The 13,674-nt window shown below is 41.7% G+C and overlaps 1 protein-coding gene across 2 annotated transcripts in view; it reads left to right on the top strand.

The window, feature by feature from the left end:
- The window catches only part of LOC138269366 (pyrimidine-specific ribonucleoside hydrolase RihA-like), a 110,931-nt gene extending 99,408 nt beyond the window's left edge, over positions 1-11,523 (top strand). Inside the window, exons 4-5 of one of the 2 annotated variants that reach the window (XM_069218790.1) lie at positions 1,763-1,899; positions 10,801-11,523. In XM_069218790.1, coding sequence (XP_069074891.1) covers positions 1,763-1,899; positions 10,801-11,148 — 485 coding nt within the window. In that variant the 3' untranslated portion in view covers positions 11,149-11,523. The remainder of the gene's footprint in view (positions 1-1,762; positions 1,900-10,800) is intronic. The other variant, XM_069218789.1, reaches the window with a different exon arrangement.
- The last annotated feature ends 2,151 nt before the right edge of the window (positions 11,524-13,674 follow it).

Genomic DNA, 13,674 nt, shown 5'->3' with positions numbered 1-13,674 from the left:
TTCTTTATATCAAAATCCTGAAACCCACCTTTAATTTGCTTAATGTGGCTATGCTTAGCACTAAAAGAGGCCTACTTAGAGTTTCACTAATGGTTCACACTCTGCATACGTTGTCTGAACAACAAAACTAATGTTCAGCAAAAAAACAGCAGCTGCTAATTTTGTCTGTGTATGCTAATTGGCAGATAAGGTAAGTGAAGGTTGAATGTTCCCTCCCACTAGCCTTCAGTGAGAAAGGTCCTATAGCTCTGTCTGATCCTTTGTCTTGCATCCCTGGCACAAAATGTGTTCCTTTCTCTGTTTTAACTCTAGGTACTAGTTTATATATACTATCTGAACATTGTTGAACATTTCCAAAGTAATCAATTAATAACAAACCCCTTGCAGTCTTTCACTTACTTACATTTTGCCAAACCTTGCTTATTGTTTGTAAACAATAAAGAAGTCAATATTTCAGTTCCCATGAAGCCTTGTTCATTATTTAAAAACAATCACTGGAAAAGAGAATTCAAACAAGCAGAAATACATACATATATTCAATCAGATTATTTTTAAACATTTCAATCAATATCTACCTTAAGAATGTGTGCTTAAATTTGAAAAATACACCTACGTAAATAGTGTTTAAGATACAAGCAAAGGGATACCTACAAGGGAAAATATATGATGATTATAATAAGCTCACATCTGCCAGAGTGGCAGCTTTTCCTGCACTGACCTCAATTGGTTCAGTCACAGAAGGGTAAAGTATTTCCAGGCCTAAATGGAAACCAAGGTAGCAGATCCTCCCTTTGTGGATAAACCGTTTTGAGGATTGTCATAAAATTGGGCTGACTGATTTCACTGGCTCACCTGACGGTCACTATCTGAGGTTCAGCACCAGTTAAGGCTTTGTAACTAGTCATCATATTCTGGCACTGATCTGTTTGTGTTATGTGAATGGAGGGCTTGGTAGACCTATTTCTATGTCTTGATTTAACCGGCAGTGTGCATAATAGCCTATTGTGGTGGACCACAAGTTTTCTCTATATGAAGGGCCTTAGAACACCACCAAATCAATCTTAAGACTCTGCTAGTCTATTCTGTGAGTTGGGAGAAATGTATCAATCCAGTTTCTGAGTGTCTACATTTTGTGAAGCAAAAGGCATGGCATTCAGATTAAGCATTTAGCCCTCACAACATATGCAAATCCATTGAATGCGAATTTGCCACATAGTATTGACTTCTGCATCGTTTCATAGTGGCTTGAGGAAAATTTCCCCTCTCCCCCTATTGCATGCAATCTCTCTTAGAAATGGCTGGACAGAGGAGACTCGCAAAAGCTTGCCATTCTGCAGCTTTCTGCCTCTGAACAGGAGCCACGAGAGTTCATGGATCATTGTTCTGCACTGTATTCTTGTCTGGGATGGCGTCAGTGGCATCCTGTCTGCATTCCACCCACTTTCCCCCTCCTCTGAAGGGCATTGGCAGATCCTTTTCCAGGTATGGTGACAACCGTGGTGATTTTGGAAGGGACAGCAGGAAGACATGGTGCTCTGCTTATTCTAAGGGCAGTCTCACACATAATTATAAACACATATCCCTATATACTAAAACATCTACCATTTCTTCATAAAAGGTAGACAGAAAAACGGAAATAGGGTTTAAAACCCTTGCATTTTTGTGTTAGTTGAAAAGTGTCTGATTGGTCTCAAACCAAGTTCTGAACTCAGCTCGTAGTTTGTTGATTTTAAAAGGCAATATTTTCTTTGTGTTTTTGTAGCAAGAGGCAACACAACTGCCTGTGGAGAGTTTAACTTTGTGGCTGATCCAGAAGCAGCATACATGGTGCTAAGAGATTTCACTTGTCCTACATATATCGCCACCTGGGAACATTCATGCAGGAGCAAGTTATCGTGGGTAAGTACTGCCTTGTGTGGTTAATTGCTGTCAGGGCAAGCTGAACCTTCTCACTGCTAACCAACTGGTGACGGGACATGTTCTTGAGGACGTCTGAAGGTCCTGAATGGTTCACAATAACATGTTGAGCCTATACTAGCAAAGCCCAATCCAACAAAATGTGGGAACTTGACGTTGACATTGTCCTGCTGGAGCACAGCATTGTTGGAGGCAGTGTCAAAGAAGGAGGTCTCACTAACATACAGAACTCTTCTTTATACCACCCCTGGCAACTAGGTACTCAGAGATCCAAATGGACAGTAGATCGAGAGAAATGGAAGGCAGAAAATGAAAAAGGTTATTACAACATCCTCTAGATATGGTCAAGTGGGTTTGCTTTATACAGGGGCGAATCAAAATCCTGTACAGGGAGTATTATATGTGCACTAAGTCGTAGTTAATGACTAAGGGCCTGATTTAGAGTTTTGCTGACTGTTACACCATCAAAAATATGGCCGATATCCTGTCCACTGCAGTGCGATTTCCATATGATATTATGGAATTGAAATATGGTGGACAAGATATCCGTCACATTTGTGGCAGAGTAAACTCATCCACAAAACTCTAAATCAGGCCCTACATCAGACACAGATACATGTCTTAGAATATGTGGACAGTTGGACATCTTCTTTCACAGAATGTGGCTTTTCAATTGATTAAAGAAATTATGGAACATTGTAAATGTTTGTCTCAACACAGCAGTGAATAGAATGCTCCTCCCAGAAGCTAAATACATGCTATGGGAATGATTCTATGATGGTGATTCCCTGACATGAGTTAACAACATATTATACAATTTGTGGTTGATGGGTGTCCGTAGGGGCATAGTGAGTCTCTGGGGTCATAGGTGAGATATAGAGAAGATCCAAGGGGTTATGAGCATGGACGGAGTTTGGATGCTTCACTTGCTGATGTCATGGGAATATATTCTGACTCAATAAAACACTTAGGGCCTGATTCACAAAGGTAAACTTACACGTTTGTGTACGTTTATGTTTTTTCAGTATTCAGAAAACTTCATTTTAATAATAAGTTGACAAGTGCCGACACTCTGCAGTCGGGGCTGAGAACTCTGCAAATTAAAAGATGGGACAGGCTATTATACTTCACTGTTTAGTTTTGATATTGGTACCTTGTGTTCTCAAGATTCCTTTTGTTAGAATGCCATGATGCTGAAATCTGACAGTTGGAACTGGCTGGCAGCAGTGGCGCTCCTGTGGGGTTGTCCCCGGCTCTCGTGCAACTCATTATTGGTAAATAAACTTACTTTATCCATATGTCTCTGGCTTCTCACCGCAAAGGCCTATCTTTTTATGTGCAGAGTTCTTTGCCCCGACTCCGGAGACTCCGTGCTTTAAAACTTACTATTAAAATGCACTTTTGTGAATACTGAAAAATTGTAAACTTACACAAACACGTAGGTTTGCCTTTGTGAGTCAGGCCCATATGTAGCCAATAAAACTGCAATAGACTTTTCTAATGACACTAGATTTTCTTAATTAAAAATGTGTGTGTCTCTACTGTACTGACCCACATTATGGCTAGGGGTCTGTAAAATTCATGTAATTTGCTTTTGAGTAAGTGCACAAAATGTGAGAAAATGTATGCATATTTACATTAAATGACGCAACATTTAGCGCTATTTTTAACACACGGTGAATCCACATGCTTTTTATGGTCTGGCTTGACAGGGCAGCTGGCTCTCACTAGTGAGGGGCTTTGGCTCTACCCAGATGTTGGGAGTCAGGAGTAGATGTTTTGATCGGGAAGAAGTTGTGTGCTTCCACAAAAAGTACTTGCCTTCCACAGCTTTGATAATTCTGTTTATCTATCCAGCTGCCTTAGCTTGAATTTTCAGGGGCACAATTATGACATTAGAATGCTATTAAAGTGTCTTAGATAACTATATATCTTGTGTTGTTTTTTTCTGACAGCAGCAGAGATGGGAGGAGGGCATTCACTAACCTACATGGATATTTTGGTCTAGCTTGACAGTACAACTGTCTCCTTGCCTTCTAACCAACACCAATGTTATTCTACAGGTCTTTGCTACCACACAGATACATATCTATTCCCATGCTATTTACTTGTAATGCTTCTCATTACCATACAACTTTCCTTGAAAGCCAGGCCTATTGGCATTGCCAAATGCTTGTTGAACATGAGGATGCATTTCCCATTAAAAAATAGACCAAAATACACAAGAGCGGTAAACAGCAGCTGCTCGCACCCTGGTCTTTTGGGTTGTTCCCGTATGCTCGCTGTTATTTTTTGCTCTGAATGGCACATAATTGCACAACATAGCATAAAAGCATTTTGCTTAACAAGTATAACATCAAATTACTAAAATCACATCATAATATACAACTCAAATTTCACAAGGGCCTAAATATGACTGCATTAATTATCTATCTGTGCTGAGTTTATGTTAAAGCAGATATGGTGTGCTGAAAACCATAAAATGTTTTTTACAGGAAAAAATATTAACCCTGTCCAATCGCTTTCTGGTATCAACTCACAAAAAATGTAATAGAAGAAATCAATGTACGGATTGAACGGTGAAGAATTACATAGGAATTGTCCACAAAGGACACTTTTTTTGCAGACAAGTTGTGGTTTAGGCAAATTTTTGATGGATGTAAAGGTTGCTCATCTGGAGCCCTCTGAAGTCACAAACCGAGTGATGGTTTCTGGCATCTCGATGATTTTGAAAACCATATCCACACATTTCTGGATGAAGGACAGAAATGCTACTGTGCGCTTCGTTTTGTTGCCACCTCGAGGTACTTACTGTACGTCATTTGTTTGAGCCTGGGCATGGTTATTGAAGTAATGAGGTGACATGCAAGACTGCCAGTATTTTCATTTGCTTTGTGGCCAGCTTTCTTTCTCATTTCCAGCGTAAACATTGTTTAAATGTCTCAGAGTGCAGACACGCTGTTTGCAAGAACTGCACGCCTCGTTAATAGTAAAAACACGTTTTTTTTAATGAGTCGCAACCCTATTCCTGCCTCATTAATATTCCAGAGGGGCTTTTTACACCCCTCACACCACAAAGGAAAAGCTTGTCAAAGCGCTTTGCAAAAGTTGTGCTGCGAGCAGCCTTTTCATGCCCTTGAATGTGAGACTACAGTAAAGATGAGAAGAGGTGAAAGGGAGGCCGAGATATGGATGTGAAAGGATAAAAGATGTGGAGAATATAGGCCTGAAATTGTATTTATAAATCACACACAGTGCAACTCTATCACAGTGTTCAATAATTGAATAATACAGTGTTTCTCTGGTCTCACAGACACCAACGGCCTCCAACTCTTCACTTATAGTTACTCATTTGCGCTTTTCTTAATGTGCTTCTGGCTCCCATCCGGCAAACAGGAGGCTTTAGACAGTCCACTGTAAAATGGCGTTTAAATCGACTGAACTACACCAGCCTCTGAACATTGTAAGGAACCTAAAAACCCTTGGCGCAGAATTTTACAATCTAATAACTTAATTGAACATTACAAGTTCTTCTCCACTATTGGTGTTGTGGTCTAAACAAGGTCAGATGGACTAGCCGCTAAAGTAATCCTCCCCAGGGCAGTTTGGAGAATAACTTAATCCTTTTTGTGTACCCATTGAAGTCTGCTTTTAAATTGACAAGATTTCTTCAGTACAAAAACATTAATATTTTGCTATAGCACTTACCTGGTTCTTAAAACTTGTGTGACCTATTCTTCTGTCTTTTACACACATCAAAGAGCACTGGCTAGTCAAAGTAAAAAGAAACGTCTGCAATTGTACCAGAATAGAAATTTTTAGAGAACCGAAAATGAATGATTCCTTAAGACTACTGGTGATTCTGATTGAATCGCTTCTTTAAAACCTAATCTTCTACGCTTAGATCTTGAAGCACTAGCCTTTGCTATTTGCTAAAAAGCTCTGTTTTTTTTTTAGCAGCATCTCAAAAGTTTGTGCATCTCACCCGTAATCTAATTTTCAAGATCATCTGCCATGTTCTCCCCGAATAGTGGTCTCTAAAGTGTCATCACGTGGCCTTAGATTTAAGATATCATATCACATGCTAACATCATGCAACCTTTGACCTAGATGATAAGGCTATTATGGATTTGCATTAGCCTTAGCACATCTGGCTGCTTCATGTTAACAAAAAGTGATCTATAAAAACACAAGCAGACAGCTACTAAAATAATAATTTGTGCGTAAGTATTCATTAGCCAGACTGATTAAATCATGAAACTATCAATGCCACTGCTTAGATACAAGACATGATGGGTTCCGGAATCTCAGGATATATGCAGTTAAAATATTATTTAAATTGGGACCTGGTAGTTATGGGTCTGGAATATCTAATATGGTTTTCACAGCAGAGTCTACAACAAACTAAAACCCTCATGACGACTTCGGTGGCCTTTTCCAAAGACCGCCGAAGCCGCAGTTGTCAAAATACCGCCAGTGCTGGCAGTGTTAAGACTGCCCTAATATGACTGATCTCTGACTTCTGCCCGAAATCAGGTGGAATTCTGAGACCAGGCAATGCTGGCAGTCGGCGGTGCAGAGGCGATACCGCCACCGGTACCACCATGTCAAAAAGAGACCGCACACTGTATTACAACTCATAATATGGTGTGGCGGTGTCCAGATGGCGAGGCACTGCGGTGGTGGAAGCACCAGGACCTGTCCCCTCCCAGATGACCTCCTTGACAAACTAGGTAAATGGATCGTCCGACCGGGGAGGGTGTGTGTGTGTGAGTGAGTGCATGTATGAATGTCGTGAATGTGGGGGGAGTGTTTGTGGGTGCGTGTTTGCTTGTGATGTGTTGTACGGGGAAGAATGTTTGTGTGAATGGATAGGGAGAGCAGGTGAGTGTGTGTATGTAGTGCAGGGGTGTGTGTGTGAATGTATGTATGCACATGGGGAGGCGGGTGAGGGAAGTGAATGCGTGCGTGAGTGCGGTGTTTGTGTATGTTTGTCAGTGTGAATGGGTGTGTATGCCACGTTTGCGTGTCTGAGTGGGTGGCTGTTTGTTAGTGTGTAGAAGTGTGTGAGTGCATGCATGCGGGACTGTGGACGAGTGTACAAGTCTATCCTGACAATAGGAATACTTATTCCTGTTGCCAGGGTGCAAGACTGCCAGCTTTTTCTGGCAGTGCGTCAACCAGAAAAATGCTGGTGGTCTCCCGCCTCCTGATACCAGTAGCGGTATCACGCCATCTGCCGTGCTGGAAGTGCTCACCTCCAGCCTGGCGAAACACAGTAATGTGGAGGGACATGTGGAGGCTCTGCAGTTTAGCTTCGGCCAAACTCCTAATTTGGTGGCATTCACTGCTAGCCCGTCGGAGGTGACACTGCCACAGTGACCCTGGTGGTCTTTGGACCACTAGGGTCGCCATGAGGACCTTAGTGAGAAAACTGTTCAGTGCTCAAATGATCTCCAGATATCTTGAAGTAGGAACAGAGATAGCTTGGTTAATGATGTGGCAGCCAACAAAACTACAGTTAGAGCTCGGGGAGCAGACTTTAATGTACTACTGTGCCAACAACTCATAGGAAAACACCTCTGGAGAAAAGGAACCATTCAGGCAACTGACGCTATGGCTAGTGAGACGTTGATGTCAGAAATATATCATGAATCCATTAACAATTTATTTTATTCATGTATGTTTGCATAGACATTCAGGGAAAAGCAAAAGTTTGGAAAAATGTATATCTCCAAGAAAGAAGTGGCTCAAACACCAAAGAGCAAAAATATATTTCCACTGCAAAGTTTTGGCTTCCACCTTCCTCAGGTAGATCAGGATTGTTTGCTCAGTGTCTGCACAGCTGACACTGTTGGAATTTTAAAAAGTATCCTCAGTGAAGATTCCATTTGGAATGTCGAATCAATGTACTCATAACATCTCCTAAGCTATGCAGTGATCAGACGGTATTGTCAGTGATATTCAGGCCATCCCGATGCAATGATTTCAAACGTAACTTTCTGAAATTTTTTCTGGACGCCACACATTCTTCATTTCAAACATATTACACAGGGAAAATATTCGAATCTGGTAGCGGATGGTTAACACGTTTAAAAGGATTACCTAAAGGCTGGTCTACTTCATTATTAATTACTGCTGGTTTTTGATTCCTGAATCATGTACATAGGTCATTGTGTTTGCCCTACATATTGTGTTTACAGCCTTGGCACTGAGGCCCTCATTCCGACTCTGGCGGGCGGCGGTAGCTGCCCGGCAGGCGGGAACCGGCATTTGGCCACCATGCGGCCAAAATACCGATTCCTGCATTCGGACATTCCCGCTGGGCCGGCCGGCGCTAACCAAGTTAGCGCCGGCCGGCCCAGCGGGAATGGGGGCCGCAACACAGGAGCCGGCTCCGAATGGAGCCGGCGGTGTTGCGGCGGTGCGACGGGTGCAGTTGCACCCGTCGCGCTTTTCACTGTCTGCTAGGCAGACAGTGAAAAGCATCTGGGGCCCTGTTAGGGGGCCCCTGCACTGCCCATGCCAGTGGCATGGGCAGTGCAGGGGCCCCCAGGGGCCTCAAGACACCCATTCCCGCCAGCCTCTTCCTGGCGGTGACAACCGCCAGAAACAGGCTGGCGGGAAGGGGGTCAGAATCCCCATGGCAGCTCTGCTTGCAGCGCTGCCCTGGCGGATTCGCCCAGCCGGGGGAAATCCGGCAGGAAACCGCTGGTCCCGGTTTTCTGACCGCGGCTTTACCGCCGCGGTCAAAATGGGCATGGAAGCACCGCCAGCCTGTTGGCGGTGCTTCCGTCATTCGCGACCCTGAGTCACATAAGTAATGCATGTTGATCGACATGTAAAATGCTATCTTATGCCATAGGGTCTTCTGTAACAGAACTTGTTACTGATGACGTTTGTAAAAGGTATTCACTTGTGATGCATCTTTTAGAATCACAGCAATGAACATCTGCATTCGTTACAGCTTGCTTGACTCCAGCTCTCACAAAAACAGCTTGTAAAATTGGAGCTCTGTGATAAGCAATGACTGGCAGTTTTGGAAAAAGATTTTGCAATTTTTCATTGGTGAATATGAGAAATGGTTGTTGCATTATGTTTTTGAAGTTAAGAGGTAATGGATGATAGTCAATCACAGATGGGATTCTGCTGTTGGTATTCTAAATAAGTGCTTCCCTGGAAAACTGCAAAGATTTGTCAGTTTGTTGCTGTATGATATTCAGAGGATAGCCTCACATTTGAATTGATCTAGCAAGCTCCTTTAAGTGTTTTACTACAGCACATCAAATGATGCTGAGTAACTGAGATAATGCTGAGTTTACAGTTGTATGGCTGACGTGAAGTCCAGTTTAGAAATAAATAAGCATCTGTAGGCTTGTAGTACAGATCAGTTACAATTTGCTGTCCATAAATGATGAGCAGCACATCTGGAATAGGTAGAAGACGTTTCTGTTTAGTATTGCTGCTGTCGAATTTGATGGTAGGATGAATACTGTTGTTAAAAGCTGTGCATTCTTGTGAGCTGCCCTACATGCTTAACTGTGTATGTTTGATAGTGAAGTTCGGAAAATTAGACTTGAGTTTGAGAGATAAGTGAGTTTTGGCTTTCCTTGGGGTAAATGTATTGCACATATTTGATGTTAGTATTCGATTATTAATAGTTAATTTGAGATTTTTTTGCTGGAACTGAGGTCTTTCTCTGTATCTCACCATACGTCTTGTTGGTTGATAACACTGACATAAGTTTTTGCTGACTCATTTTGGATTTTACCACTTAGCTTGGGTGAATGAGTATGTTATAAGTTTGGTTATACAACATCGTGGCATTGGGATAAACCTTTCATTATTACCTGGTGAGTCTGCTTGCATGTTTAGGGTATTCCATGAAATTATAAGGGTCTCCTGTTCTCTCTTTTTCCTAGAGACTGAGAAGTAATTTTTACTACCGACCTGATATTACTAGATAAGATTGTCATTACAGTTTTCCAAGGTGGGGTTTTGACAAAACTTGTTAATATTACTTCACCTCAGTGACTCACTTCTCAGGCCCTGCATCACTGGGTTTGTGCATGAGGATCTGTACGCGTGAATTTGTTGTACATGTCATGGATTGTAAATGTGAAAATATGAGCATGATGTTCTTCTGCATCTTGCGTATTCTCACTTGTTTTATAATGTGTATTCCTTATAGTCTGAATGGTAATATATTGGTTCAGTTTCAAAGCAGGTGATGACACTGGGTTGTCTGTGTAAACATTCCATCGGCTCTGTGTTAACTTATACTATTGCTTATTTGTGTGTTCGTGGGCTGGGGCCCTGCCCTCTTTGGTGATGGAAGATTGCGTGATGTACATTTGAGTTGAGTAAATGTAGTACTTCGTCTATATGTTTTCTAGACTAGACAAAGTCCTGGTTAAGAGGCCAGACGAAGCACATGTTGAACAGGAATGCATGGAGAAGACCTATATGCCACAATAGAAGACGAATCAGGGAAAATATTCTTTTTGTCCTTCCGTTTGCATTGAAGGGTAGAGGTGGATAATTTAGGAGATCACTGGGTTCGGAAGGCATTGGTCTGTCTTCTCTTCCTTTGAGCTTGCACTTTTTGGGGCTAACTAGAACACTAGTACAATTTTGGTGGAGTTTGTGATAACGTTATCCCTGCCACCCACTTCCAGTTCCTACGTTTTTGCAGATACCAGGTAATCACTTATTTTTAATACCAACTATAGAAACAAAAGTGACAGAATCTCATTTGTGGTTGACTATCATCCATCAGCTCCTAACTACAAAAAGCTTTGGAAACTATTTCAAAATCGACACATTCTATCTACGTATCTCATATTTCTGCAATGTTTTACAACTATTGTTGTTTGCTTACAGGAATGGTATGATAAATGGGTGAACATGGGCACTGCAAAAGCTACCTTCATTAAGAATATCTACGCTCTCAGCATGAAGACGTCCAGAAGTGAAAAAGAGGTAAAAGAAATGGTGGCTGGAGCTGGATTTGTGTCCTGCGATGCATATGCAATGGCAGCTGCCATAGATAAGAGCACTATGACATCGTCCATCGAAACTGTGGTAACAGTGGAGCTCAATGGTAAATTTACAAGAGGGATGATGGTGCTGGATCTGATCGACGAACTTAAAAGACCTAACAAAGCTTTTGTCATGAATGGATGTGATCTGGAGAAATTTAAGGTCCTCATGGAAAATTCTGTCAAATAAACGATTGCCTGCTATGTTTACATGAAGATTTGTTCCTTTAGTGACTTGCAGGTTTTAAATCACCCTGCTTTAAATGTAGAACGTTTCAGAAATTGATATTAAAATTATTTTCTGTAACAATTATATTGTCTTGTGAAATGTTACAAATATTTGCAAGGCTTAAAATCCTTGCAATTATTGTACTACGTTGATATTGCAAAGGAATGCATGATTTGTAAACTCTTCCGTGTAATTATGAATTCGTTGCTAAATGTTTGCAATTATGGGAAGTTCTGCAAAAATACATAAAGGCGTGCAATTTTTTAAATGTAATTTAAAGTGTATCAGAAGATTTCAGTAGTATCCAATAAAACGCTTACTGTACAAAATATACAATGTTGTGTAGTTACATTTGTGCAGAAATCACAGTATCGAAAGGATGCTAACTACCATGATGAAAAATTCAAACCAGGTCACTTTTCACAATAGCAAGTTATCTAGAAGAAAACAGATGAAATTAAACATAAAACATACTGTAAAAAAACGTACACTTTAAACCACATCCTTAATGGCACAGAGCAAGCAAATAATGTGAGAGTGTGCAAGTCTACTTGACTAACTGACTGACTAACTCTAACTAGGGGAAAGTAAGGGCTCTTATAGTGCATTTTACAGCACAATATTCAGCAAAGGTACCAGAACACTTGCAAGTTTACAGACAGATTCAATGGACAGTATATAACAAACATCAAATAATAGACTGACCTTTGTTACTGGCTTCTCCTGGTATTTCAACAAAATATTGTTTCCAGAATATTGTGCTAATATATTATTGTGGGCAAAATATGAAGGACAAACATACTGGCAAGTTAAGAATATATTTATGTAAGTTCATCCACCTCGTCTGCTTCCTGCAAAGTTTTGGGATGGGCTGGCAAGCAGTGGCTGAGAAAAATTGGGATTACAAAGCACTTTTTCACTTGCAATTACCATAGGGAAAATTCAGCAGCAATGTGGTAAACAAGTCTAATTAGAATTACAACAAATTTGGCAGAAATTTAGATATTTACTCAATCTGCCCATCTTGTGATTTGATGTACATTTGTACAACCATTTTAGAGATATTACAATTTAAGTAGTGGGGGGAACACCCACAGCAACTCCCATGGAACACCTACCCAGGGCAGAGTAGTGCACCGCAGTGACTTGGCATGGCATTGCACTACTCAAGATTAATGAGACCACACAGCGCCACGCAAAGTGGGTTTGTGTTGCTTCATAAATCTGACTTTCAGCCTTGCATCACGCATGTACCACTTTGCGTACTGCAAACATGATGCAAGGATTTTGTAAATTTTCCCTATAGAATGTCAGAATGTTGGGCCATCTGTACAATAAATGAGCATCGCTGCATTGGGTCAGCAATGCATCAAAATAACTTGCGCTTCGGTACGACAGAATCCTACACTATTGTTCATCCGATTTACAATACGCGCCCCATGGCATAAGGATCCTGTCTGAGTAAAACAAATGATACATCCATGTACACGATGTCGTAGGGAATTCTGAGGGTTCTGCTACAAAAGTGAAGCAGGGCTGGCTTGTGGAATACAAAGCGACTAAATGGCCCTTTGTCACTTTTGAGTGCAGAACGCATCAAAAAAGTACAAAAAATTATGCTTCCATTGAAAGAAATGGCACACCTCACAGAAGGCAGCCATGGAGCAGGCAGCAGAAGCAAGGACATCAACACCAGCACCAGCATGGATGTCCAGACAGACTCCCAGGGAAAGAGGAAGTGCAACTTCAGTGAGGAAGAGAATGACATCTTGATCACTGAGGTGACAGAGAACCAACATCAGCTCTTCGACACCTCAAAATTGCCCCTAGGGAAAAACGAGGACACTTGGAAGTAAAGTCAACAGTGTGGGACAAGCGAAGAGGACTGTCAATGACTGCAAGAAATGCTGGCATGATAATAAGACGCCAGACAAAGGAGAAACTGCCCAACAACCTGAAGTCAGCAGAGTAGACAGGAGGGAGCCCTGTGCCCCAGGAGAAGCTGGATGCTTTGGAGGAGCATGTGGTAGCTGTCACCCCAGACGAGTTGGTGGCTAGAGTACCAGGACACAACAGTGCAGCACACAAGGAACAACCACATACACAGGGTAAATATTAACAAGGGACAGTGTGGGCTAAAAGGTCATGTTGTGCAGTGCAGGAATCTTGATCATGTCTATTAAATGGCACACAAATGTCAGTCACACTGCCCAGTTACATTTCACACAGCTCAGTCAGGCTCTGTCACATTTATCTATTACATTTGTGAAGTGCAGCACCAGTCCAAGTTCACCTTTGTATACTGGCATGTGTAGTGGAATGCACAACATGAGTCACTAGAACTACAAGTCCCACAATACAAAGCAGAATATATGGGGGCCCAATCACAAGCTAAGTGGTGCAGGGCAGCGCTGCATTTTACCTTGCTGTGCTGCCTTGTGCCACATGGAAAATGGAGGAATGGGCTGTGACTACAAGATAACAAGC

Source organism: Pleurodeles waltl, chromosome 2_1, assembly GCF_031143425.1.
Source record: "Pleurodeles waltl isolate 20211129_DDA chromosome 2_1, aPleWal1.hap1.20221129, whole genome shotgun sequence".
NCBI lineage: Eukaryota > Metazoa > Chordata > Amphibia > Caudata > Salamandridae > Pleurodeles > Pleurodeles waltl.
Note: the sequence above shows the minus strand (reverse complement) of the source record. Positions and strands in the feature narration are given on the sequence as shown.